This window comes from Hyla sarda, chromosome 2 (assembly GCF_029499605.1).
Source record: "Hyla sarda isolate aHylSar1 chromosome 2, aHylSar1.hap1, whole genome shotgun sequence".
Lineage (NCBI taxonomy): Eukaryota > Metazoa > Chordata > Amphibia > Anura > Hylidae > Hyla > Hyla sarda.
In genome coordinates this window covers 86,485,760-86,513,621 of record NC_079190.1, presented here as the reverse complement: position 1 = coordinate 86,513,621, position 27,862 = coordinate 86,485,760, and the positions used below count along the sequence as shown (strand labels likewise).

General features: G+C 42.2%; 1 protein-coding gene and 3 non-coding genes across 4 annotated transcripts; all 4 read left to right on the top strand.

The window, feature by feature from the left end:
• The first annotated feature begins 9,516 nt into the window (after positions 1–9,516).
• ATP5F1B (ATP synthase F1 subunit beta) lies at positions 9,517–18,332 on the top strand. The gene is made up of 10 exons (XM_056562416.1): positions 9,517–9,702; positions 11,063–11,245; positions 11,740–11,914; positions 14,822–14,943; positions 15,282–15,466; positions 16,393–16,551; positions 16,629–16,751; positions 17,071–17,283; positions 17,375–17,576; positions 18,101–18,332. Exons 1-10 carry the CDS (start codon positions 9,585–9,587, stop codon positions 18,196–18,198), a joined length of 1,578 nt encoding a protein of 525 aa, XP_056418391.1. The 5' UTR covers positions 9,517–9,584; the 3' UTR covers positions 18,199–18,332.
• LOC130359746 (small nucleolar RNA SNORD59) lies at positions 11,534–11,606 on the top strand. The gene has a single exon (XR_008890430.1). It is a non-coding gene; the product is annotated as a small nucleolar RNA SNORD59 (small nucleolar RNA).
• LOC130359749 (small nucleolar RNA SNORD59) lies at positions 15,136–15,205 on the top strand. Its single transcript, XR_008890432.1, has one exon. It is a non-coding gene; the product is annotated as a small nucleolar RNA SNORD59 (small nucleolar RNA).
• On the top strand, positions 16,926–16,995 carry LOC130359748 (small nucleolar RNA SNORD59). Its single transcript, XR_008890431.1, has one exon. It is a non-coding gene; the product is annotated as a small nucleolar RNA SNORD59 (small nucleolar RNA).
• Positions 18,333–27,862: the final 9,530 nt, after the last annotated feature.

Below are 27,862 nucleotides of genomic sequence, written 5' to 3'. Positions count from 1 at the left end.
TCAGTCCTTTGGAGGGGTCACAGTCCTGTGGCCCCCGATACATGTCCCAACCTAGAAAGCACCCTGACAGGCGAGGCTGGGATGGAAAGTTTCCAGGATCAGCTCACCTGTTCTATTATTGTTTTCCTACTATTCAGTTGTGAGACTAACATTGTTTTGTGGAGTACCACTATTGTTTTGCAGGTTTAATGTAACGTTCAAGTGAAGTGCCTGGCGGACTAGCCATGAACTACCAGTAACCAAAAATCGTAAGCTTTTGTGCCTGGCTTAAGCCGTGATCTTTTATTACAGACTCTGGAGTACTAGAACTGTAGAGCGGTACTATTATTTACTTAAAGAGGGTGATATATTGTTTCCTGTTTTGCACAAGTGTATGCAACAATTAGTATTTTTGGGAAGTCGATTCCCTTGGACACCTTGTAATGAAGTGTATATAAAATGTTTGCACCAAATGTCTATGGTGTCTAATGTTCTTGCTAGCCATGGCATTTGTACAGGAGGTATCCTGAATCCATCAGGAAAAGTGTATCTACTTACCTCATAGTAGAAAACAAGGCAAAGTCCAGCGTAATTTTTCAAGCAATGCAGGTAGGTTTATTCAACAATCAGCCAACATGGGTGACAGGTGACGCGTTTCGGCCGCAATATGCAGCCTTAGTCATACAATGAACAGACATTTGTGGTTGGTATTTATAGAGGGAGGGGTGGGGTCTCCATGCGGGAAATTCACCAGGTGGTTAACCCCATCACTTCCATCTTCACAACAAAGATAAAAACCGCAGGTAGGGATTACCAACAATGTGAACACACAGTTACAAAAAATATATCTAAAAAAAACTTTTTTTATCATTTTATTTTCATCTCTTAAAAACATTCTTGTATATTATCTTTGTTTTTTCTGATATTACTTGTTCTAGAGACCAAATGTAGACATTTTCTTTTTTCTCTTTTGAAATGTTGCTGCCTATAATAATATAATGTTATTTTCTTAGAATATTTGACATGTAAATTCTGGAACAATGTATTCCGAGATTTGTGGACTTAAGTAACATAAAGCAATGTCTCTCCGCATCTCCTGGAAAAACATTATATAGCAATTTCTCTCCACATCTCTCAGAAAAAAACACATCTTGTCACAGGATATTGTCGGACCGGTATGCTCATGGTCAAATATTATTTGACCATATGTACTGACGTAAGTAAATAAGAGCTATACTGTGCCAAAACCTGTCCAATTGCAATTTTTATAGAGTCAAAAAATTAATTAAAGAACACGCTGTGATCAGAAAAAAAGGGGGGGGGGGGGGAGGGTGGAGGGAGAAAAAAAAACGCACTAGAAAACCTGACCATGTATATATAGTTTACAAATATGGCAATTTCATACACATGCAGCTTAAATAAATATTAACATTAGTTATTATCTTTACCTGTACACATATGTATAATGTGAGCCAGGGGCGGACACAGACAGCAGAGGGCCCCTGTGCAAAGAATGTGCCTGACCCCCCCCCCCCCCATATGTCTATTGTTCAGGAACCCCCCCCCCCCACTGCTATTAATCCCCCCCCCACCGCTCTCATTACCCCCCCCCTATGCTTCCATTAACCCTCTCCTCCTTCCATTCACCCTCCACTTCTATTACCCCCCCCCCCATGCTTCCATTCCCCCCTCACTGCTTCCATTGACCCCTCTGCTCTTTCTTCCATTCACCCCTCCTGTCCATGCTTCCATTCACCCCCCTTGCTTCCATTCACCCCCCACTTCCATTACTTCCATTACCCCCTGCTGCTTCCATTCTCCCCATCCTGCCCCTCCTTCCATTCACCCCCATGCTTCCACTACCCCCCTGTACCCATTAACCCCCCTGCTTCTTTCATTCACCCCATCATGCCCCTCATTCCATTACCGTCACTGCTTCCATTAACCCCCCCTGCTTCAATTACCCCCCTCACCCGCTTCCATTAACCCCCTGCTTCCAGTAACCCCCTCCCCCTGCTTCCATTAACCCCCTCCCCATGCTTCCATTACACATACACCCCCACTTCTCTTAACCCCCCTGCTTCCATTAACCCCCCCCCCTGCTCGTGCCATTCACCCCATCCTGCACCTCTTTCCATTCTCTCCCCCTGAGCTTCCATTACACACACACACCCATTTCCATTAATCCCCCCCCCCTGCTTCCATTAACCCCCTGCTCCTATAATTTAGGTAGATAGATAGATATGAGACAGATAGATAGATATGGGATAGATAGATAGATAGATATGGAATACATAAATAGATAGATAGATAGATAGGACATAGATCAGTGTTTTCCAACCAGGGTGTCTCCAGCTGTTGCAAAACTACAACTCCCAGCATGTCTGGACTGTAGTTTTGCAACAGCTGGAGGCACCATGGTAGGGAAACACTGATATATGCCCAGTCTACCTATCTATCTATATATCACAGTGTTTACCAACCAGTGTGTCTCCAGCTTATCGGGGGATGAAGCACGGCCTGATGTAGGGACAGGTCAGAGGGCGTGGAGCTGACTTCCTGCCTGTGCGGGGCACGTCTACTCCCACCAGCCCCTCCGCTCTTAAAGCGACAGTTACACTAACGGGGGCCTCCCTCTCAAGGCCCAGGCCCAGCGTAAAGATACCTCTATAGCTATGCCACTGGCGGTGGGCCCCCTTACTTACTGGGCCCTTGTGCAGTTGAACCTGCTACACATATAGTTTGTCCGCCCCTGACCTGAGCTGCATATGTAATGCTAATTGCACATAATGCAAAGCTACAATATAAATGTTAATAATGGAGGATAAGGTCTTGTCTTTGATTTAATCCATTTGGATATCTAGTTTGCAATTGTATTATCCAATAGACTTCCTTGTCTAGCAATTTTTGTTTTATACTTGCCCTGGAGAGTCATGGAGGAAAAGTCTCCTCCATGTTTCTCCACGCAATTTCTAGTAGCCATAGACACGTGTCTAGATGAAAAGTGTGGAATGTCAGACATGTTTCCTAACACGGACCTTCAAGGCATTGGAGGTACATCCTATATATTGGACTTGGCATATTTCACATGTGAGGAGATATATTACATTGGAGGTATTACAATTTATAAAGTGTTTAATATTATATTGTCTTTTTGTTGCAGAAGAAATAAATGTTTCGCTGTTTTTCATAAGAACGCAATACATTTTGTGTGACCGCATTTATAACTTCCACTGGCATTGAGCCATGTCCTATTGGTAGCATTTTTAGATCTATAGAGACTCAGAGAAATGGATTGTCCTATGGGGTTAGTTCTTCTGGCAACACATTTATATCCGTTTTCAAATGCTTTCAAATATTGGCTATCATTTGCTATCATCGGGACATATTTTTTAATAATATTGCACAGCTAGATTGGTGTGGAGGGGATAATCCTTATATAGGGGCTGATAAATAATTTTCATATTTCATTTATATATTTTTTTAAATAAAGTGTACCTGTAGTTAACAAAAAACTTTTGATATAATGTAGATAATACTATTATATGTATATTTATAATTTACATTGATTAAAAAACGTGTTTATTTTTAGGTGAAAAAATGCTGTTGCTGCAGCTATTTACAGTGTGTCTCTATTAGGAGTCCAAATACAGAAAGTGTGGGTGGAAAAGCAGGGCTCTGTGCAGGCTCTTGGTTTGTCAATCATCCTGATGTGTGAGCCCAAAGCATGTCACAGAGCCTTACTGCACAGAGCCCTGCTTCTCCTCACTGCACAGGGCCCTGCTTGTCCTCAGTGTACAGGGCCCTGCTTGTCCTCAGTGCACAGAGCCCTGCTAGTCCTCACTGCACAGAGCCCTGCTTGTGCTCACTGCACAGAGCACTGCTTGTCCTCAGCGTACAGAGCCCTGCTTCCTGTATTTGGACTCCTCACATATGGGGCTCCGCGGGAGTCCCTTTGAGAATACGCAGTGGATTTCCCGCTGTGCAGAGGATTTTGCAAAGCATGAAAAACGCTGCTTATACATTAAGTGTGACCCTACCTTAAGGGTGTATTCACACTCACAGTATCCCGCACATATTTGATGCTGTGTTCAGTTATGTAGTTTACATTGAAATCTATGGCATAAAATCTGCAGCATTAAATATGTGCAGGATACTGTGAGTGTGAATACACCCTTAATGCACATGTAGCGATTTTCACACTTTGAGAAATCCTCTGTGCAGCGGGAAATCCACTGCGTATTCCCAAAGGGCTACCCGCGGAGCCCTGTGTGTGCAGCAAGGTTTGAAGGCGGGCATGACGTGGGCTTGTTGGGCCTGCCTCCAAACCTCACTGCACACACGAGGGGTAGCCCTGTGCATCTGCTTATAGGCGAATATGCAGAGGATTTCCTGCAGCGTGATATACTTTGCGTATATACATTGTGTGACCCTATACCCTTAAAGCATAACTGTCACATTAAATCGACACATAAAACTGACCACACATATTTGAAGCTATTTCCATGTACACTGCTCAAAAAAAATAAAGGGAACACTTAAACAACACAATGTAACTCCAAGTCAATCACACTTCTTTGAACTCACACTGTGCACTCAGGAAGCAACACTGATTGACAATCAATTTCACATGCTGGTGTGCAAATGAACAGGTGGAAATTCTAGGCAATTAGCAAGATACCCCCAATAAAGGAGTGGTTATGCAGGTGGTGACCACAGACCACTTCTCGGTTCCTATGTTTCCTGGCTGATGTTTCGGTCACTCTTGAATGCTGGTGGTGCTTTCACTCTAGTGGTAGAATGAGACAGAGTCTACAACCGACACAAGTGGCTCAGGTAGTGCAGCTCATCCAGGATGGCACATCAATGCTAGCTGTGGCAAGAAGGTTTGCTGTGTCTGTCAGCATAGTGTCCAGAGCATGGAGGCCCTACCAGGAGACAGGCCAGTACATCAGGAGATGTGGAGGAGGCCATAGGAGGGCAACAACCCAGCAGGACCGCTACCTCCGCCTTTGTGCAAGGAGGCGCAGGAGGAGCACTGCCAGAGCCCTGCCAAATGACCTCCAGCAGGCCACAAATGTTCAAGTGTCCACTCAAACGGTCAGAAACATGGTATGAGGGCCCAACGTCCGCAGGTGGGGGTTGTGCTTACAGACTAACGCCATGCAGGACATTTGGCATTTGCCAGAGAACACCAAGAGTGGCAAATTTGACATTGGCGCCCTGTGCTTTTCACAGATGAAAGCAGGTTCACACTGAGCACATGTGACAGAAGTGACTGAGTCTGGAGACGCAGCGGAGAACTTTCTGCTGCCTGCAACATCCTCCAGCATGACCGGTTTGGCGGTGGGTCAGTAATGGTGTGGGGTGGCATTTCTTTGGGGGGCCGCACAGCCCTCCATGTGCTTGCCAGAGGTAGCCTGACTGCCATTAGGTACCAAGATGAGATCCTCAGACCCCTTGTGAGACCATATGCTGGTGCGGTTGGCAGGGTTCCTCCTAATGCAACACAATGCTAGACCTCATGTGGCTGGAGTGTGTCAGCAGTTCCTGCAAGAGGAAGGCATTGATGCTATGGACTGGCCCGCCCGTCCCCCAGATCTGAATCTGATTGAGCACATCTAGGACATCATGTCTACAGTGGGGCAAAAAAGTATTTAGTCAGCCACCAATTGTGCAAGTTCTCCCACTTAAAAAGATGAGAGAGGCCTGTAATTTTCATCATAGGTATACCTCAACTATGAGAGACATAATGAGAAAATAAATCCATAAAATCACATTGTTTGATTTTTAATTGATTTATTTGCAAATTATGGTGGAAAATAAGTATTTGGTCAATAACAAAAGTTCATCTCAATACTTTGTTATATACCCTTTGTTGGCAATGATAGAGGTCAAACGTTTCCTGAAAGTCTTCACACGGATTTCACACACTGTTGCTGGTATTTTGGCCCATTCCTCCATGCAGATCTCCTCTAGAGCAGTGATGTTTTGGGGTTGTTGCTGGGCAACACAGACTTTCAACTCCCTCCAAAGGTTTTCTATGGGATTGAGATCTGGAGACTGGCTAGGCCACTGCAGGACCTTGAAATGCTTCTTAGGAAGCCACTCCTTAGTTGCCCAGGCGGTGTGTTTGGGATCATTGTCATGCTGAAAGACCCAGCCACGTTTCATCTTCAATGCCCATGCTGATGGAGGTTTTCACTCAACATCTCACAATACATGGCCCCATTCATTCTTTCCTTTACACAGATCAGTCAGCCTGGTCCCTTAGCAGAAAAACAGCCCCAAAGCATGATGTTTCCAGCCCCATGCTTCACAGTAGGTATGATGTTCTTTGGATGCAACTCAGCATTCTTTCTCCTCCAAACACGATGAGTTGAGTTTTTACCAAAAAGTTCTACTTTGGTTTCATCTGACCATATTACATTCTCCCAATACTCTCTAGAAAACTTCAGATGGGCCTGGACATGTACTGGCTTAACCCCTTAAGGACGCAGGGTTTTTCCGTTTTTGCATTTTAATTTTTTCCTCATCACCTTCTAAAAATCATAGCGCTTTAAATTTTGCACATAAAATTCCATATGATGGCTAATTGCTGCGCCACCAATTCTACTTTGCAGTGACATTAGTAATTTTACCCAAAAATCCACGGCAAAACGGAAAAAAAATTTATTGTGCGACAAAATTGAAGAAAAAATTTCATTTTGTAACTTTTGGGGGCTTCCGTTTCTACGCAGTGCATTTTTTGGTAAAAATAACACCTTATCTTTATTCTGTAGGTCCATACGGTTAAAATGATACCCTACTTATATAGGTTGCATATTTTCGTACTTAGGAAAAAAAATCATAACTACATGCAGGAAAATTTATATGTTAAAAATTCTCATCTTCTAACCCCTATAACTTTTTTCATTTTTCCGCGTACGGGCCGGTATGAGGACTCATTTTTTGCGCCGTGTTCTGAAGTTTTTATCGGTACCATTTTTGTATTGATCAGACTTTTTGATCGCTTTCTATTCATTTTTTCATGATTTAAAAAGTGACCAAAAATACGCTATTTTGGATTTTGGAATTTTTCGCGCATACGCCCATGACCGTTCGATTTAATTAACAATATATTTTTATAGTTCGGACATTTCCGCATGCGGCGATACCACATATGTTTATTTTTATTTACACAATTTTTTTTTTTTTATGGGAAAAGGGGGGGGCAGTGTGAGGAATTTTAACATCAGCACCAACTATCAGCACACACTGCAGGTGTGCTGATTACTAAAAATCAATGTCAGTCCAAATGGACAACAGTATATAGAGATCACAGAGTGTGCTCATGATGCTGGACTTTTAATTCATTTTCAGCTCATATAATTAGTTTTTTCAGTAATAAAAGTCAAGTTTTAAACAAATTATAGTGAGGGAAAATAAGTGGACTTTTTTACTCAGTCCTTTTGGACTGAGTTGCAGTATACAATAAACATTTGTTTAGTCCACCCCTCACTTGGGTAATTGATCCTTGGGATCTTTAACTTGAGTCTGCCCCTGAATCAAGTCCAAGTCCTGCCCCTGAGTCTGTGTACCTGTTCCTAGTTCCGGCCTTTCCTTTTCCCGTGTTCTGCCTTGTCCTTCTGCCTTGCCAGTCACGTCCTGCCTGCCATGTCCTGCCAGTCTCTGTCTGTGCCACGTTACCCCCCAGCTACCTGTGTGGACAAGTCGTGCCAGGGGTAGCGACCTGGGTGTCACACGCCGCTGCAAGACCATCCTGCTTTGCGGCGGGCTCTGGTGAAGACCGATGGCACCTTAGACCCTGCTCCCTGGCACGGCTCAAGTCTCTATCCACACAGGCCCAGAGAATCTACCTCCTGTTGGTCACCTGCTGTGATTCCTCACAGTAAGATCCGGCCTGTCCTAACAAAAATCCGTATGATGGCTTATTTTTTGCGCCAACAATTCTACTTTGTAATGACATCCGTCATTTTACCCAAAAATCTACAGCGAAACGGAAAAAAAAAATCATTGTGCGAAAAAACTGAAGACCAAATGCAGTTTTGTAAATTTTTGGGGCTTCCGTTTTTACACAGTACATTTTTCGGTAAAAATGACACCTTATCTTTATTCTGTAGGTCCATACGGTTAAAATGATACCCTACTTATATAGGTTTGCTTTTGTCGTACTTCTGGAAAAAATCCTAACTACATGCAGGAAAATTTATACGTCAACTTAAATTTTTGGGCATATGGGGCGTTACGTGGGCTCATTTTTTGTGCCTTGATCTGAAGTTTTTAGTGGCACCATTTATGTATTGATCTGACTTTTTGATTGCTTTTTATTCATTTTTTCATGATATAAAAATTGACCAAAAATTTGCTATTTTGGACTTGAAATTTTTTTTGCGTACGCCATTGACCGCTCGGTTTAATTAATTATATATTTTTATAATTCGGACATTTCCGCACGCAGCGATACCACATATGTTTATTTTTATTTACAGTTGTTTTTAAATGGGAAAAGGGGGGTGATTCAAACTTTTATTAGGGAAGGGGTTAAATGATCTTGCTTCACTTTTTTTTTTGCAATGTTATAGCTCCCATAGGGTGCTATAACACTGCACACACTGATCTTTTACATTCATCAATGGTTTCTCATAGGAAACCATTGATCAATGATTTTGCAGCTTGACTGCTCATGCCTGGATCTCACACTGAGCAGTCATTCGGCGATCAGACAGCGAGGAGGAAGGTGGGGACCCTCCTGCTGTCCTGTAAGCTGTTGGGGATGCCGCGATTTGCCGCGATTCAAAAGGAAGGGAAAAGGAAGGACTTCTACTTCTCCTCCCTATTGGATCCGCTTCTGACCTTGACTCAAAACTTTAATGTCAGTGAGGGAGATTCACCAAGACCTGAGCAAAGAAAAAGTCGACCAGTTGCCCATAGCAACCAATCAGATCGCTTCTTTCATTATTCAGAGGCCTTTTCAAAAATGAAAGAAGCGATCTGATTGGTTGTTATGGGCAACTGGTCGACTTTTCCTCTACACAGGTTTTGATGAATCTCCTCCAGTGTTCCAAAAAACGCCAGAAAAAAAAAACCCTATGTAGAAACCTCGCCAAATACAGTCTTTTTTTTTATTTATTATTAATTATGGAGCTAACACCACAGAATAAACAGCCAAATGTATGACTGCATTATACACGGAAACAGCTTGTGATCAGTGTGGACAGGTAACTATGCCGATGTCATGTGACAGTTGCGCTTTAATAAATTCACCGGAGACACCGGCGTCCATACCGGAGCCCAGCCCCGCCCTCACACCGTCACACTTCCCTTTCCACCATCTCTAAAGACAGTGAAGGACATGACCGAACAGGTCACGCTGCCACGTAGGCCCCGCCCATCCCGGCTGACCGTCCTCTGGCGCCACATCCCGTCCTGTTTCTCCAACTATCCAATAGAATTAGAGAAACTCGAAGAGTGACATCAAGCCCATCCAATTAAAATCCACCTCCTCCCCCATGACGTGTAGGCGTTCCGCTTCTTGAGCCCGCCTCCAGACATAGACCTGCAGAGCGCTCCTTCGTCTGCTGCTCTCTCCTTCTGCCGCCGCCATGTTAGGAGCTGTTGGACGCTGCTCCGCCGGGGCCCTCAAGGCCTTCAAGCCGGCCGCCAGCTCCCTTCAGCTGGGACAAAGCCTGCTGAGGAGCTCCCCTGCGGCGCTGCAGGCCCGTAAGTAGCCGGTCTTGTGTTTCCTGAGCGGTGACCTAGCGGTGTCATTGAGTGGGGACTAGGCCGCTGTTATGCGGGTGAGGCCTGGGACACGCCGCACATTACAGAGCGCAGCCATAAGGGGGGACGGCGTCCTGTGAGCACATGGTGGGCGGAGGAGGCGGCGGCTGTGGGCTCTATGTGCTCCGGCCGCCGTCCCTGGAGTCTGACCTTGTGGAGTCGGAGTGTCCTCCGTGTGCACGGCGCTCTGTCTTCCCTCCCGGGTGACCTTCTCCTATGTGTGACCTGGGGCAATGGAGGACACCTTGTGTACACCTAGTGGGGTTACTGTATCGCAGCGTCAGCTTTATATGTCATTGTGCAGGGAGGGAACTGGACATTTTTAAGTCATTACTGAAATGGCAATTTCTTCAATGCTCTGCAAAGATTTAATACATTTTTGCATTACAGTAAGTGTTTCCCAACCAGTAAGCCTCCAGCTGTTTCAAAACTACAACCCCCAGCATGCCTGGACAGCCTCTGGCTGTCCAGGCATGCTGGGGGTTGTAGTTTTGAAACAGCTGGAGGTATGCTGGTTGGGAAACACTGCAGTAATAGTGCACATTGTAACCAAGGCCTGATACATTTTGCTAGTTCAGTGCCTCAACTGTTACAATGTACAGGCATGCTGGGAGTTGTAGTTTAGACAGCTGGAGGTGCACTGGTTGTGGAGATGCCGGTCTAGCCTGTCCCATAGTTTCCAGTCTGAATCCATGCCATAGCTCACAAGGTGCAGAGTTGTACAAAGTGACATGTTCCACAGCTGGTGTGCCCACAGTAACATTCACTCAAAATTACTTGCTGGAATAATTTGTGCTCCATGCTGGATTTTAGAACTTGGTACGAAATGTGGCAGAATAGGAATGGAAAGACAGTCTCCTAGGCCTCTACTAAGGATTCATCCTCTAAAATGATCTGGATCAATGGGGAGGTTATCAAAATGTTGAGGAAGAGTGGTGCAACCTGATCACTAGACTACTCCTCCACTTTTCCTCTACATAGGTCAGTGTTTCCAACTAGGCTGCCTCCGGCTGTTGCAAGTCTTTGGCTGTCTGGACATGCTGGAAGTTGTAGATTTGCAACAGCTGGAGGCACCCTGGTTGGGAAACAGACATAGGTTTTGATGAATGTAAATTTCTACTTTCCAATCCCATTTAATCAGTATCAGACTGAACTTGATGCGCTATACGCTTTAAATTCATCATTGAACTGATCAGTGTACATGAACTCTTAACTTAGTCTATGAATCTGACAGCGACGCAGCCACATTGGCCTCTACCAGTTACTTTCACCTTTCTTATTCACTGTTTTTAATTCCTAGAAAGAGACTATGCAGCTCAGGCTGCTACAGCTGCTAAACCAGGCGTAGCAACCGGCCGTATCGTGGCTGTCATCGGAGCCGTGGTCGACGTCCAGTTTGATGAAGGCCTGCCACCAATTCTGAATGCACTGGAGGTCCAGGGCAGGGACACCAGGCTGGTTCTGGAGGTTGCTCAGCACTTGGGTTGAGTATTAAAGGAAAATTTTACTCCATTTTACTATAGTTAAGGTTTCTATAGTGGCTTATTAAGTTCTAACTATGTATAGGAATTGTTTCATGCCATGGAACAGTGAGCATCTCATTGATGCAACAGGTAAGACTGACTTATGACCCAACGAGCAGTCATACTTTATTTAGAGAGAAGCCTAAATTAAGGGTCACTGGAAGCCTTGTATTATAGAGGTGACCTCTGAGTAAGAACTCAATTTGGTTTCCTGCAGTGGATGAGCCAAGTAGTACAAGAGAAAAACACCTTCTTTGATGATCATCAATCATGACTTTCGTTCTTCTGAGTCTTCTGAAGCAACTTATTGATCTGAGAAGAGTGTGATCGTAAATGTATTAGAATTCTGTAGATATATGTAGAGGCCACATTAGGAACTTTAGACAACAGAAGGAAATTTTCATAGTAGGTCCTTTTCTTGGGCTTTCAATATGGCCACTTTCTTTTGGAATAGGTGAGAGCACTGTCCGAACAATTGCCATGGATGGTACTGAAGGTTTGGTCAGAGGGCAGAGGGTTCTTGATGCTGGCACACCAATCAGAATTCCTGTCGGTCCTGAGACCCTTGGAAGAATCATGAATGTCATTGGTGAACCCATTGATGAGAGGGGCCCTATTACAACCAAACAGTGAGTAGTTGTGTCAAATGCTGTCTTTACCCAAACTGCTTTTGATACTTGTGCTCTGGTTCTAGACTGAATTGGTACACTGGCTTTTATTTTAGAGAACTTTCTATAAGACAACATGGACTTTACATGACTGCCTTAAGGTAGTTATTAGCGCTTAGGTAGCACTGTAGCAGGCACTCAGGGTCACTGTACTCAACTGCCTCAACCATCCATAGTTCCAATACTACTAGGTCTGTCAGCATTCTTTCTTGATGAGAATTGCAAAGTGGGAAAGGATAACGGGGGAACTGGTTAGAATAGAAATCATATTGCCTTACCTCTTTACACAGGGCACATTGTAAAACTGTTATATGCGTTTTACACATGCTTAATTGATTTAAAGGTTTTGCAGAAACTACTCAACTTTTCATTCAAACATAGTTTCTTCCTAGTCTATTTAAAAGCTCACAAACAGAACCTCCAGAGAGTCTGTGGCGAAGCAGAATTGAAGCGGTGGGTTTCTGTCACTGGACAGCTCATTTTAAGACTTCAATTTTCCTCTCGCCTTTCAAGAGAAATAAGTTATGCCTGCCTACAGACCCAAAGGGGGCTTCCACCATTTTAGCTCATTGGACCCCTGTGATGTTGTAGAGTCCAATTTGGAGCTAACTGCAAAAGGCATTTATGCCTACGTGCTACTCATAGTTGCTGACACTCTCCACATATTGAGTGCAGCCAGCTCCTATGCTCCAAGGCGCAAATTTAGGCCCTGGTGCGTTAAGTCCCAGACAGCAAGGGCATACATGCACGCTCTCATCTAGGGGTTAAGGGATCACTGTTTTTACAGCACACAGATCTGTAATGAGAGCTTTAATTTAAAAATTAAGAACCTGTACAAAATGAGTGTTCAATTTCTTTCTGTAATAGATCTCATTGCTTTAATATAAGGGAGTACTGTGCTGCCCAGAGGATGCACTTAATAGGCCACATAGAGGGAAATTTATTAAAACTTGTGCAGAGGAAAATGGAACAGTTGCCCATAGCAACCATTTGTATTTCTTTAGAGGCAGTCTTTAAAACTTCAAGAAGTTATCTGGTTGCTATGGGCAACTGGACAACTTTACCTCTGTGCAGGATCCTTCCCCACACTTAAAAAATCTGGTGGGCGCTCGGACAGTCTTTAAAGTTTCATTCAGATAAAACACTACTGATTCTCCCCCCCCCCCCCCAGTAGGGAAATTCCTTATGTTGAACTTTACTTTAACCAGGAAACAAATCCTTGTCAAGAAATAGATGGTCCAGCACTAAAATGCAGCTTTATTGTAGACCATAACTCTGCAGTTGCTGACTTTAGGCTGCATATATTAGGTCAGCTTTCAGGTGCTCTGGTGGGCTGTGAAAGATGGGGAGAGTCTCCAGCCCGCCGGAGCACCTGAAAGCTGAACTAATATATGCAGCCTAAAGTCAGCAACTGCAGAGAAGTTTGTGATGAGTCGAATCACTAACTTCGCTCATCTCTACTATTGAACATGTGAATGCTGGAATAAGAGAGGGATGCTTACGAATAGTTGGCTGACAGGCATTTTGGCAATTCACGTTGGGGGGGGGGGGGGGGGGGGGAATGGGAGACAAGTGCCCCATCGGGTCTAAATGTCCATCGTGAATTATTTCATTATTGATTCTGCTTCCCTTTCTCATTTCACATGTACTCTGATCCATCCATGTCTGAACTTTGTTGCTTTTATGCATTTTATTGTTCAACTATTACCAAGTTGGTTAGATCTCCGGTGAGGTGGGAGGTATTTGGAGTACTTTAACTCCGCCCTGTAAACAAGTATTTAAGCCTCACCTGAGATTGAACTGATGTCACAGAGGATGCATAGAGGGCTACATATCTGCCCCCCCCAGCACATTCATAAAAATATGACCACCCCCCCCCCCCCCTGCCAGCACGTGTGTGTGTGTGTATATATATATATATATCTATACATTTGTCCTAATTTTCTATTGCAGCACTATAGGTGAAAATTATATGGCATCCAGCAGCCGCCGGCCAGATGATCCTGATATACTATTCATTCATAGAGTGGAGGCTGTATATGTATATAGATGTGCTGGAGGGGCAGACATATAGCGTTATCTGCCCCACACAGCGCTTCTATATATACAGCCGCCGTGCTATGAATGAATAGTATATCTGTCAGGATCATCTGGCCGGCGGCTGCTGGATGCCATCTGATGGATATAATTTTTACCTATAGCGCTGCAATAGAAAATTAGGACAAATGTGCTGGCAGGGTCACATTATGCTCTGGCGGGGGTCATATTTTTAGTAATGCGCTAACGGGGAGATATATATTCAATGTCATAACTTTATTGATGTGCTGCTTTACATTTACTAAAGTGGTCGATCTTTTTACCAAATTAAATGTAAAATCTTTATTTCTAATTTACAAATCCACATTTTTGATAAAGAACAGTTTTGCTTTAATATCTCCATCTGGCCGCAGCTTTTAGAATTGAGTCTTAATTTTCAATGTAAAAAGCCAAACTCTTTGTTTTTTTACTACTTCAAAGCTTTCATTTTAAAGGTCCTATAAATAGCAACGTGTGGCTGAAATATCTAACCCCTTGACAAGGAAAAATAGCTGTGTTGCCCATAGTGTTTCCTGATTTTAGATTATGGTGTAATTTAAAAAAAATGCCTGTGCTTTTGGCATCTCCAAGCGCTTTCTTAGGTAACAAAAAATATGCAATATTTATCAAGTCTGTGCGCCTTTTTTGTAAATAGGGCGCACAGCAGTCGAAAAGAATGCAAAAAAGCTGCTTCTCGCATTCAAAATTGATGAATCTCCCCCTTTGTTCTCACATTAACAAATCCTTGTGTATCGTGCTATTGCCTGACTTCTGTCATGTATGTACATTTAGGCATGCTGCTATCCATGCTGAAGCACCAGAGTTTGTTGAAATGAGCGTTGAGCAGGAAATTCTGGTTACTGGAATCAAGGTGGTAGATCTTCTTGCCCCCTATGCTAAAGGAGGAAAAATTGGTAAGTACATATTTTGTGCTTCTGTTGAATGTCTTACCATGCTTGACTCTACTCATAGGTGGAGAAAGGCCTCATTTGTTCATATAGATACTGAGCTGTCTGAGGGCAAAGGATGTTCAATAGTCTTAACTCTTGACATTTATCAAACATTCAGAACTCTGACAGTTCAATATAACCAAAACAATTGTATAGTTTCTTATGATGATTTTATATACTTTCGTTCTTCTGAGACTTCTGAGGACACCTACTCAATCTGAAGAGACTAAGGAACAAATACACAATTGATTAATGGTTTTGTGATATAGAAAATATATATAATTTTTTTTTATTTTTTCAAGGTTTGTTTGGTGGTGCTGGTGTCGGTAAAACTGTGCTTATTATGGAGCTGATCAACAACGTTGCCAAAGCCCATGGTGGTTACTCAGTGTTTGCTGGAGTTGGAGAACGTACCCGTGAAGGAAATGACTTGTACCATGAAATGATTGAGTCTGGTGTCATCAACCTGAAGGACACAACATCAAAGGTTTGTCTTGTAGAGGTGTAGATAGCCTTAATTTGGCCTTTAGTTTTGCCAGGGAACTATCAGCATCTGTACACTTCTCCATGCTCTAGCTTCTGCATGGAAAATGTGGTAGTACATGGCACAAGTATAATATGACTGCCCTAGTCTTCCAGAGCTGGAACCACTCTGTGGTAGTGAGCTATTTAAGCTGGGGACTGTTGTCTTAATCAAAGACCACAGGATTTGGACATGTGAAGTTGAAGGTTCAGTGACCAAAGGCTTCATGTTTGTTCTTTAGCTTCTGACAAGACCTACAATATAACTCTCATGGAGTCTTCAATGCCATTAAATGAAAGGAGTACTCTGGTGCAGAGTACTCCTGCCCGGGCTGCAAAAAAATGAAATAAACAATCGCTCACCTTCCTGGGTTCCCGCGGAGTGCCACTACAGCTGATCGGTCCTCTGGTCCATGTTCATCATACTTCCGTGTGAACGAAGCGTCACATGGCACTCAGCCTATCGCCGGCCACCGCAATGTTCTGCCTTGGCCCATAATAGGTTGAGCACCATGTGACGCTTCGTTCACACGGAAGTATGAAGATGGACCGGAGGACCGATCAGCTGTAGTGGAGCTCCGCGGAACCCAGGAAGGTGAGTTGTGTGGTTCTTTTTTTGTTTGTTGTTTTTTGCAGGAGTACTCTACACTAGAGTACTGTTTTCTGTAGCTGGTAAATGTGACTCTTAAGTAGTGATTCATCCGACTTCGCTGTATCACAAAGCATAAGTGGGTCTAGTAGCACTTGCTGGCTTGTCATAAGGTAGTTAACTTGCTGTTTTTTTTTATTTATTTTCTCCCCCCCCCTAAAGAACATCGGTGTATGTAGGTCTGCATATTTAAACCTTGACACAGATGTGTAACCTGAAATTTTATTATTTTTTACTTAAAGGTGGCTCTGGTATACGGACAGATGAATGAACCACCTGGTGCCAGAGCTCGTGTTGCTTTGACTGGACTTACTGTTGCTGAATACTTCAGAGATCAAGAAGGACAAGATGTGCTGCTTTTCATTGACAATATCTTCAGGTTTACCCAGGCTGGTTCAGAGGTAATCACTTAACTTCTGCCTCTCTGCTACATGACATGAGTACGTTTCAGAATGCTAAATTTGTTTGTGTTCTGTAGGTGTCTGCCTTGCTGGGACGTATTCCCTCAGCTGTCGGTTACCAACCAACTCTGGCCACTGATATGGGTACAATGCAGGAGAGAATTACAACCACAAAGAAGGGATCTATTACCTCTGTGCAGGTTTGTACCACCTGATGCAGCAGGCTTGTGAAGTGATCTCTTGGAATGTCATAGGTTTAACTTTGAAAATATATGGTCAAAATTTGTATGTTTGCTTTGTGTGGTGAGCTCTTGCGATATAATAGCTATCCACGTACAGAACAATTCTGAATGTGATTATAGCTGTACCAAATGCCTTAAATGATGAGTAACATCAGACTTTCGTTCTACTGAGTTTGCTGAAGCAACTTTGAATCTGAGAAGGCATTACTTATCTTATGTGGGTTTCTGTCAGTAGTTAGGCTTAATTTTCAAGTTCTCCACCTTTTTTGTATTCTAGGCAATCTATGTACCTGCTGATGACTTGACAGATCCTGCCCCCGCTACCACATTTGCTCACTTGGATGCTACAACTGTATTGTCTCGTGCTATTGCTGAGCTTGGAATTTACCCTGCTGTGGATCCCTTGGATTCAACCTCCCGTATCATGGACCCCAATATTGTGGGTAATGAGCACTATGATGTAGCTCGTGGTGTGCAGAAGATTTTGCAGGTTTGTTCAGTGTTCATTTGAATACCCTGTTGTGAGCTCCTTGTAGCTTTTGAACTTCTCATTGTACCCTGAATGTCCCTCTTCCGTATAGGACTACAAGTCACTGCAGGATATCATTGCTATCTTGGGTATGGATGAACTGTCAGAAGAAGACAAACTTACTGTAGCCAGAGCTCGCAAGATCCAGCGTTTCTTGTCCCAGCCATTCCAGGTTGCTGAAGTCTTTACTGGACATGCCGGCAAACTGGTTCCACTCAAAGAGACCATTAAGGGATTCAAGCAGATCCTTCAAGGTAATTTAAAATGGAGATAATGGCCCTGACTTACTATCTTAAACCTGACATGTTTTGTTGGGTTGTGTGCCAGAATTGAAAGAATCCTGACTAACTCTCCATTTTACTGAGAACACGAAAAATGGGTGTGAAAGTCGTGGAAAACTGGGTGTGGTAGCCAAAAAGGGCATGGCACTTTCGCAAAAAATATATATTTACTAAGGTTTCCACAGAAAATTTGAGGACTTGAGGTTAGAAACTTGACAAATCAGAGCATGTGTAAAAAAAAAGTAAAATTTTGGGAAAAGTGCAAAATGTAGGGTAACCTTAGTAAATACTGTGGGAAAATTGTAGGGAATTAAACCACAAAGAACTACGCTCCACTCTTAGTAAATTGGGGCCAATCTATTGATTCTGTTGACACTATTTTACAAAAAATGAATGCCATTGAGGTTTTGGCACCACTTATTGAAACTCAAGCACTCTGCACTACAACTTTGGGACGGAGTCATAGTGAAAATATAAAATTTAAATTTTTCTTGCAGGGGAATATGATCATCTGCCCGAACAGGCTTTCTACATGGTAGGACCTATTGAGGAAGCAGTAGCAAAGGCTGAAAAACTTGCAGAAGAGCACTCTTAAAGACTTATTAAAATGTTTCCTTGAAAGCACTCATCCACAACACCTTCATCCTCAGTAATGCTTTTTGCCTGTCTGTAATGGATAATGTTGGCAAAGTGTATTTAAAATTTCCAATAAAACATCTCTGTAAAGACCATGTGTTTCTGAAGTAAAACATTGGGATGCATCAAACTGAGTGCGTGGAATTTTCAAGGAGCTGTGCCAATACTGAACCCAAATTTGAATTGCCTATCTCTCAACCTTAATGTCTTTTTCTGAGGCCATATAGTAGCACTGCAATCACCAAAATTACATCTAGGATAATGGACAAGTCCCTGTGTAGTCCTAGTCCAATTTAGCAAAAGCAGTCTGCTAAACATTTATAGTTTATTTTTTTATCTTTTATACATAACATACGTAGTACTTTGAAGGTTAAAATCTGGACCAGTTTCCCTGTACTTGCTGAACAGTAGCATCCACACAGCAAGGTGCTACCATGTTATACTGTAAGGATTGTGTCCAGTGATCAGTTTCTGTCACATATGGCAATTGGCACTGAGGCCAAAATGTTATGGTCTCATCAGACTAAAACTCCTTCTTCCACATGGCTTGTGGCAAACTCATAACAGCATTTCCTGGGTATTCCTGTGAAAAACAATCTTCATATCAACTGGCTCCAGAAAGTTAGATTTGTAAACTACTTTTATTTAAAAAAACTTAATCCTACCAGTACTTAGCAGCTCTAGTTGAGGAGTTTTGTCTGACACCTGCCTCAGACTGTCCAGAGCAGTTCCTGAGACAGGTGTCAGCAGAGAGCACTGTTGTCAGACAGAAAAGAACTCCACTTCAGAAGCTAAGTACTGGTAGGGTTACAATCTTTAAATTTTAAGTGCGATCTGAAACTTATCCCTTATTCTTTAGGATAGGGGATATGTTTTTCAGGACAGGACTACTCCTTTTAAGTATGTACCTGTAGTCTGGAGCGGTGTCCCTCTGAAGATCCTTTTCTATCCTGCCTGACTTGCACACAGGAGGTGGGCCTGTCGGGTGAATTTGAATATTCATGGGCTCTAGTCTCATGAGTGCTCACATTACCAGTGACAATCTAAATTCATCTGGCAGGCCTGCCTCCTGTGTGCAATTCAGCAGGCATAGAAATGGATTTTCAGAGGGACACTACAGGTATGTATTTAACTCCATTGGGGGAGATTTCTCAATCTGTCCAGAGGAAAAGTTGCCCATAGCAATCAGATCACTTTATAAAAAGACCTCAAACAAATCTGGTTCCTATGGGCAACACAGCAACTTCCCTCCTGACAGGTTTTGATAAATAGTCCCTATTGACCCCTCATAGGTCTCCTGTTCCCCCACACTGTAATTCCAGTGTATTGGGTTTAATGTAGGTGAACAGGATGACCATATTCCTTTTAAAGGGAGTGTCGCCTAGATTTATCCTGATTAGAGATGCAGAAACCTGTTTATTTTCTAATCTTTTTTTATCTCATTGTAATTTTTTGTAGGCATCAATCTTACCTTAGCTGTTCAACAGCATTTAGTGACATGCTTTACACGGGACCTGTCCCATTCAGATGATTTGTAGTCTTTTACAGAGATCATTTTTCAGGGGGGAAGCAGATCTCTGCTGTGATAGGTGGGGATCCAGTGTTATCTCTCTACTGGTGTCACCTTTCACGCTGCTTGAGATAAAAGGCATTCCTAGGAAATGATCTGTACAGAATAGGAAGTCTCAGCTTAGTTTTAGCCCTTGTAGTGAGGATGGAAACAGCAAGATTTTGAGGAATATAACATACAGATCGCAAAATGGAAAATCATTCTTTAAAAAATTATCTTTAAAATGATAGGTAATTTTCTGATCACACACTCCCTTGAAGTTAAAGTACTCAAGTATTTGTAGTAGTGTGTGTGTGTGTGTGTGTGTGTGTGTGTGTGTGTGTGTGTGTGTGTATAGTTGATTCAGAATTTTTTGTCAATGCTTTCTGAACTGGATCCTCCACAATATGTATACAATAGTAAATTTATACCAGCAGTTGAGAGAGAAACAATTTGAAGGCCTTATTCTAGAAAGTGGGAAAAACTAAAGCACTGAACTAATACGTACCACCACTATCCATGCAAAAAAGTTCTTTTCTTTTTGTAATTTTTCCCATTTATCCCTTCTCTCTGCTCTCCAGTTTTTTTGGGCTGGCACCAGTGGGACTTGTGTTAGCATCAAGGAGCTGTATTTCTGCCACCCTTATTACAGCTCAGTTTTCTTGTCCTCTGACCTGCACAGAAAGTATTCCCTCACACACGGCTCCAGCATTCTCACTTATAGTGCTATGGGACATAATATAACATTTTAATTTCCTGGACATCATTAGGCAGCACAAAATGTGCTATATTCCTTAATCCCCTCCTAGGATAGAAGACCTCTTTGGGTATGTTTACACGTTCAGGTTTTGAATTGCAGATTTTTAATACAGATCCTGGAACAGATCAGGACATGTATAAAAAAAAAATTTCATGTTCATTCCTGGCTTTGTAGTCAATAAGGCGTTAAAAACCAGAATGTGTGAACATGCCACAAAAGGATGGCAAAACCAGAAAACTGTATAGTAAAACAAAAGGAGTGGGAATGTTGTGCTGCCTATGGACATCCAGAAAACATTTTTGTTAATTTTATTTAATAGAAGTCCTAAGGCTGTATACAATGGAACTTATATAGCAATTAACCTGGGTGTGGATTAGGTTTCCACCGCTCGCTGAATAACTCCTCTGCCGAAGGTATAACCTGTGCAAAATTGATGCAGTTGCTCAAAGCAACCAATCCAATTGCTTTTTAGAGGACTTTTTAAAAAGCTATCTGATCGGTTGCTATGGGCAACTGTTCCACACTTCATCTGCACAGGTTTTGATAAATCTTCCTCAAGGAGTCCAGTTTATAATGCGCTACAGCCGTAGAGGTGGAGGACCAAAAAAAGCTGCCCTACACATGTGATCCAGAATATAACTTCGGCACAGGACATGGGTGGATATAGTGAAATGTGGTTTAGCACACAGAGGACACTCCTGACCATCTAAAGCAGTGGTCTTAAACTGTGGCCCCCCCAAGATGTTGCAAAACTTCAACTCCCAGCATGCCTTGACAGCCCTCGGCTGCAGAAGCTTCCTAAAAAAAAAATAGCCAGAGCAGAAGCAAATCATTTTTCTTAAATAGCCAGAGCTGAGCTAATATTCTCTATTTTGCAATATGAGTCCTTAGCTAAGTTATGGCTATGACAAGACACCACTTTCCACCTGTCTTGGGATCTACATGAGCTCTTAAATGAGACTGGATATTTTCTTTTGTTTAGGATACATTGATATGGAGCAAAAGTGTAAAATTTATAATTTCTGAAATTTTCATTTCTTGGAGTCTGTAGGCAGCACATTAAGATTCTTATTGACCTTAAATATAAGAATAATGTTCTAGTAGTAGAATCACAGAAACAATGAGTTAAAACACTCCTGAGAACCAGGTATAATACCAACAAAATCCACTCCACACGTATATAGCATGCAACAATTTTGTTAAATTTTTTTTTTTTGGGGGGGGGTATATGTTCTATCTACAGACTTCTGGAAATTAAATCTTAAGGTTAGATACATTTTCCACTTCCTGGTCATCCTAAGGCAGCACAAGAATGGGATATGCAAAGTAATTAACGTAAAAACAAAGAGGGGAAGAGATCACTGGTACTAGCTTCATGGATAACCCTCAGGCCAAAGGCCAATCCTTCAGAGGCCGTGACATCCAAGCAATTGTGTTTGATAAGGGTCGAAGAAGAAGCTTTTCAGATTTGGCCCATGGGTACATGATATTAATCTGCCTATGATGCTGCTACTAAGAGTGTCTTAGTAATAATGGAGATAGAGCCCCATCCCCTGTTTGGGCCTTGGAATGAAGAAAGAATCCCTTCGATTCTCTGAAAGAAGCTGTTGGAAGAAGGTGATTAGACCTTAGTTTTCCCAAAGCTTTAATGAACCTTGAGACCAGAGGTGCGCCAGCAAATATTCCTTAGTTATGCGTTAGTCGCAGTAACTTATGAACCATAAGGGTATTTGGCTTCAAGCCTTTTTCAAACCCTTCTTGCAAAAAATCTGCAAAAGCCCCTGACTCCATAGGCATGAGCATTCATATTCCAGGTTGCTAGATTCAGTCTGGGTGGAAAATCCTTGTAGTAGTAGGTCCTTGGATGGTGGTAACATTATGAAGTCTCGAAGATTCCAATGCAAGCAGAAACCAAGGCCAGAAGGGCAATATGACAATTGCCTAAACCTTTTTGTCCTGGATTTTTCTCAGCAGCTTTGGAATCGGGGACTGGATGAAAGGCATAGATGAGGTCTTGCTCTAATCAGGCTGTCTATGATGATTGGAGATCTGACCAGGACAGGGAGGATAAATTAGTCATTTTTGAATTCCTGCAGGTTGTCATCACATTCAAGGCAGGAAGGCCCCATTTGCTCATTAATTGCACAGAAATGTATTGCAATTTCTCACAACAGGTATGTGAGCTATATATCCTGCAGATCTTATGACATCCCCATGATGGATATTAAGTTATTGGATTTTGAGTTCATTTTACGTTTCTTATTTTTGGCGAATAACTAGTTGAGGAATGATACGTTTATTACAAGTCTCCAGTCCCTCCTGACTTTGGGACTGTGAAGACTGGCTAATACACCCGTTTGCCTCTTTCGTGAGCTGGAACATCATCTAGGGTGTTTTTTTTAGAAACTGACAAATTAGAGTTGATACTGTATTGGAGCTTCTGTTTATCATGAATTCTTCCAGGGACTTTTTCTTTAGCTCCATGGAGCAGCCTCTTCTTATGGTGTTGGTCACCAAGGCATCAGATGATGTCACTGAACAGATGTTTGCAAAAACTTGTGGTCTGGCCCTCACCGGTAAATTGTAAGAAATTGATCTTGACCTGTAGGGGTTGTCGTACTTGAATCACTAAATGATGTCGGACTTTTTTGGATGTGTCTGCCATGTTGTGTATACTCTAAGTAGGCCCACACTGTATAAGGTTATTTAATAAACATTTTAATGTCTTAGTCTCACTTAAGAGTGTTGCAGTCATTAGCATCTGGAAGCCATGTGAGATCCCAGAAAGCCGGACTGATCACACGGTACAGACCAATGTCTATCCATGATAATGCGATGAGGGACCATCCAGATTTCCTAGGAGCAGAAATTAGATTCTTACATAGACTTGGTAAGAGACACAAAAACGGTATTCCATTTAACCCCTTAAGGACCACGGGCTTTTCCGTTTTATTTTTTATTTTTTTTAAATATGCTTTATTGGGTATACAAACCATACATTAATTAGCAAGTAGTGTAAACAATAAGTTTCATACAATAAGTTGCACACACCCCCATAAATCCCAGATAACTACAAACTCCCCCCCCCCCCCCCCCCCTCCTCCCAACCCGTCCCCCCCCCCCTCCCCCTACACACTCCCCGGGGAATATTGAAAAGATGAATAGAAGGGAAAAAAATGAAACTTACTCAAACTCTCCTCTCACCTCCACCCCCCCTTCCCGATCCACCTCCCTCCAAAAAACTCTCCACCACTCCTGCGTACTGATTCGGTTAGCAGAGATCCACTTTTTTACAATAATCATCCTCGCGTGGAATAATCCCAGCATGATTGCTCTAGACACTCTTTTATCCAACCGGGTATCAGGATCCCCGCCCAGAATCGCCATCTCTGCTGTAAGAACAAAAGACACCCTCCATTCCTTTTCCAATTTGTTTTGGACCTCTAACCAAAAAACCCTGATCCTCTCGTATGACCAAAGCATGTGCAACATATCCGCCTCCTCCTCCCCTCACTTTGGGCATGCGAAAAACCTATGCCAACCTATCCTCCTCATTAACTGGGGTGTATAATATAATCTATATACTATATTGAACTGTATCATTCTATAATTGCATCATTTTACAAATACGTGACCATTGAACTTCTGTAATTCTACCTAAATCTCTTTGCCATTTCTCCTTACTACTGTGTCTTAAGTCTTTACTTGTGCAATTACCAATCTCTTTATAAATCCTAGATAACATTCCTTTCTTTATATCTCTTTTTATCATTCCTTTAAGAAAGGGTCCAGTGGGTTCAATCACCAGACCTGTATTTACTGCATGCAAAAAAATACTCCTAATTCTCATATATTCATACCACCCTCCCCTACCATTTCCTATTCCCTCCCTCATTTCTTCCCACTTTATCAATTTCCCATCCTTCCACATTTCTTTCACCTTGTTAATACCTAATTGTCTTATTATTGTGAAATCCTTACCAATCAGTTTCTCACTGATATTCTTATTATCCCATATAGGTGCTATATCTAACATACCCTTTATCTTTAATTTCTTCTTAAATACTTTCCAGGACTTCCTTATATTCTTAATTAATAGAACTGATAGATATCCTCCACCTTCCCCTCACTTGTTATTATCATCAGTTGGAAAAAGTCCAATCTGTCCCAAATATTTATAAAATATATCGATGTGAGGCAAGGAAGTAATTCCTTATGTCTGGGAAGGCAAACCCCCCCCTCTCTTTTGGTTGGCAAAGAAAACCTATTCTAATCCGGGTTCTCCGGCGGCCCCATATCAAGGAGTTAAGGGCAGATATTATTTTTCTAAAAGATGATTCGTCACACCAAATGGGGGATGAAGTAAATACATATAAGAGCTTCGGTAAAAGGACGGTCTTTATCAATGTTATTCTATCTACTCTTGAAATATTAAACCCACTCCACGCCTGTGTCCTTTTTTCAATATTTTTAATTACGGGGGTCAAATTTAGTGCATGATGTGTTCCTCTAGGCTTCCTGAGATCTTAATTCCTAGGTATGTGAAATGGCCCCCTCAACACCTTCAAATCTGTACATGACCAACTTCCCTCCTCACCCAGGGGAAGAAGGATCGATTTTCCCCAATTTATCTCCAACCCTGAGTATAAACAAAATTGTTCTTACCTGTAATTTTGATTTCCTTGAGTCCTAAGGCAGCACACACCACTGGGATCTTTCATCCCCCAGACTCCACCCTAGGGCCGTCCACCTAGCAAGATAATCAAGAAATTAGCATAGTTAATTGCTCACCTGATAAGAACCCTCTCCTACAGATCACACCTGTGTATTAAAATAGAGACGAATTCCATAAAAAAATATTATTGGGAGGGTATTTGTGTGCTGCCTTAGGACTCAAGGAAATCAAAATTACAGGTAAGAACAATTTTGTTTTTCCTATTCGTCCTAAGGCAGCACACACCATTGGGATCTAAAATAGAATCCATAGGGAGGGCAAATCTTAAATGACAATAGCATCAAAGGCTGAATGCTAAGCCTATACTCGAGAATTTCACACAATAACAGTGCGGTCCAGGAGGCTGCATTACAGACTCAAAATTTGGACCCTCCTTGCCGGTAAGGAAGAAGTCGAACTGACAGAACAATCTGAAGAATCTGGAAAAAAGAAAAATTTCCCTTTCTTTTGCTCAAATCCAAGAGATGGAAGAAAACTAATTCCATCTCAGATCTATGAACTTCAACCTACTCTGGCCAGGCAGGACAAAAATGTGCTGATCTCAGCTGGTCAATGCTTTGTTTAGAACAAGACAAGAGCCTCATAACATCCAATGAGGATTTTTCTTCTGTTCTGTAATAGGAGCCTTCAGGTACAGTACATGGTCTAGTCCAAGAACTTCAGCCTCTGGCAGCGGCCTGGGATATATGAAGTAAGGCGACCATTTCTTCTATCCTTCTGGAAGATCATTTTCAGAACAAGAGGAATTCTCAGGCGAAATCAAATACAATTTGCTCACAAGATTCCATAAGGTGATGAGAAAACATGGAGACTTCACATTCTGTAGTCATTGTATGATAGATGTTTTTTCAAGAAAGGAAAACAATTCCTAATGGAGACTCAAGTGTCGCTGACTCTCCTTAGCAAGGGATCAACCATGAAGGGATTTTTTGACTATCAATTGAAGCAAGTTGCAAAGATCATAGGAATCTAGTCTACAGCAAAAATCTTGGTGAAGAAGAAGCATAGAGAATTCTTTCTCAAATACATAATGGTTTGAAAAACCAGACACTGAAAAGCAGACAGGACGACCATCACAATGGATACAGTGGAAACCAGACAGGATGACCATCACAATGGATACAGTGGAAACCAGACAGGATGACCATCACGATGGACTCAGTGGGGGTCTTCTGTAAGATTTCTTAATGAAGAACATTGGTGGAAAACAATTTCACTAACAGAACATCTCGCCCTGGTTGATCGGCATCCTGCGGAGGTGCAATCTCTCCAATAACCGGTTGAACTCAGAGGCACCAAACTATTTCCGGATCTTCTAGATTCTTCAATCTACTGGAAGTAAAAGAGGTTCAAGTCACAATTTGATGGTCTAGTCTCTTCTGTCACATAAGATCTTCCACTATGTAGCTTTAAGATTCTAGTATAAGCTTTGCTGAATCATAATACACTTGTAGAATGGACTGGTTTTTGGTTTCTTGTATGGATCAGGACTGGATTTCTTTGATACAGTTAAACTGCTACAAAGTCAACCACATCTTCAGTGATGAATGTATATACCATTTTAGGGCTGAAGATAGCATTGCTGAATATTACCGCCTTTCTACATGCCAGAAGGAAAACCAACAACCGGACCTGGAGATCTCTGAAGTGGTTCTTTGTCTAACACACAATCTATGTGGCTGAAGGGAGATGGTGAATGTCTCTTCAATAGAATAGACACTCAGCTGCAATCTTCAATGAGAGACCTGGATCTGGTGGTAAAAGAAAATAATTAAAGGATCCATTTTCTGGTTAAAGAAGAATTACTGCTTGTAAACAGCCATACTAAGAGTACACCACCACACGAACGATCTGGAGACAGATCTGCTACTACCACAATAGACTCTTCATAAGATCATTGGGACCAGAGACAAGGAAGAGCTTGGACTTATAGAGATGAGCATCACTTAGACAACAAACCTGATCCTTGGGTTTAGGTGACAGATCTTATAGAAACCATCTCAACTTCTTCCTCCAAGTCTGGACCTGGAGACACACAGAAGACAGTAAAGTCTAACATATAAAGATGTGAATATCTTCTATCATGTTGACTGCCATGTGCCAACTAGAAGCTGTAGCCTTATCTGATAATGTACAAGTCATCACCCGATGTAAATCAGACCCAAGGGAATGTAACTAATTTAGTTTGATGCCTATAACGTAGTGACATTTCTGGCACATACTACACGCCAAGGCTCAGAGCTATGTATTCTTACACAGAGGCTCCATCTGAAGGGTCTGATATCTGTAAAATAAACATATATTAGTAAAGTATAGTGATGAAAACCACAGAACCACCAGCAAAAAGGTGGAACAACATATTGGTGCCAGATCCACTACAAAAATAAGAGACCCTGCACCAGGGCCCTAACACAAGGCAGTGGATAACATGACAGTATACAGGCCCTATACACAAGGCAGTGGGTCCACATGACAGTATACAGAATCCTATACAGAAGGCAGTAGCTCCACATGACAGTATACAGAGCACTATACACAAGGCAGTGGATACACATGACAGTATACAGGATATGCACAAT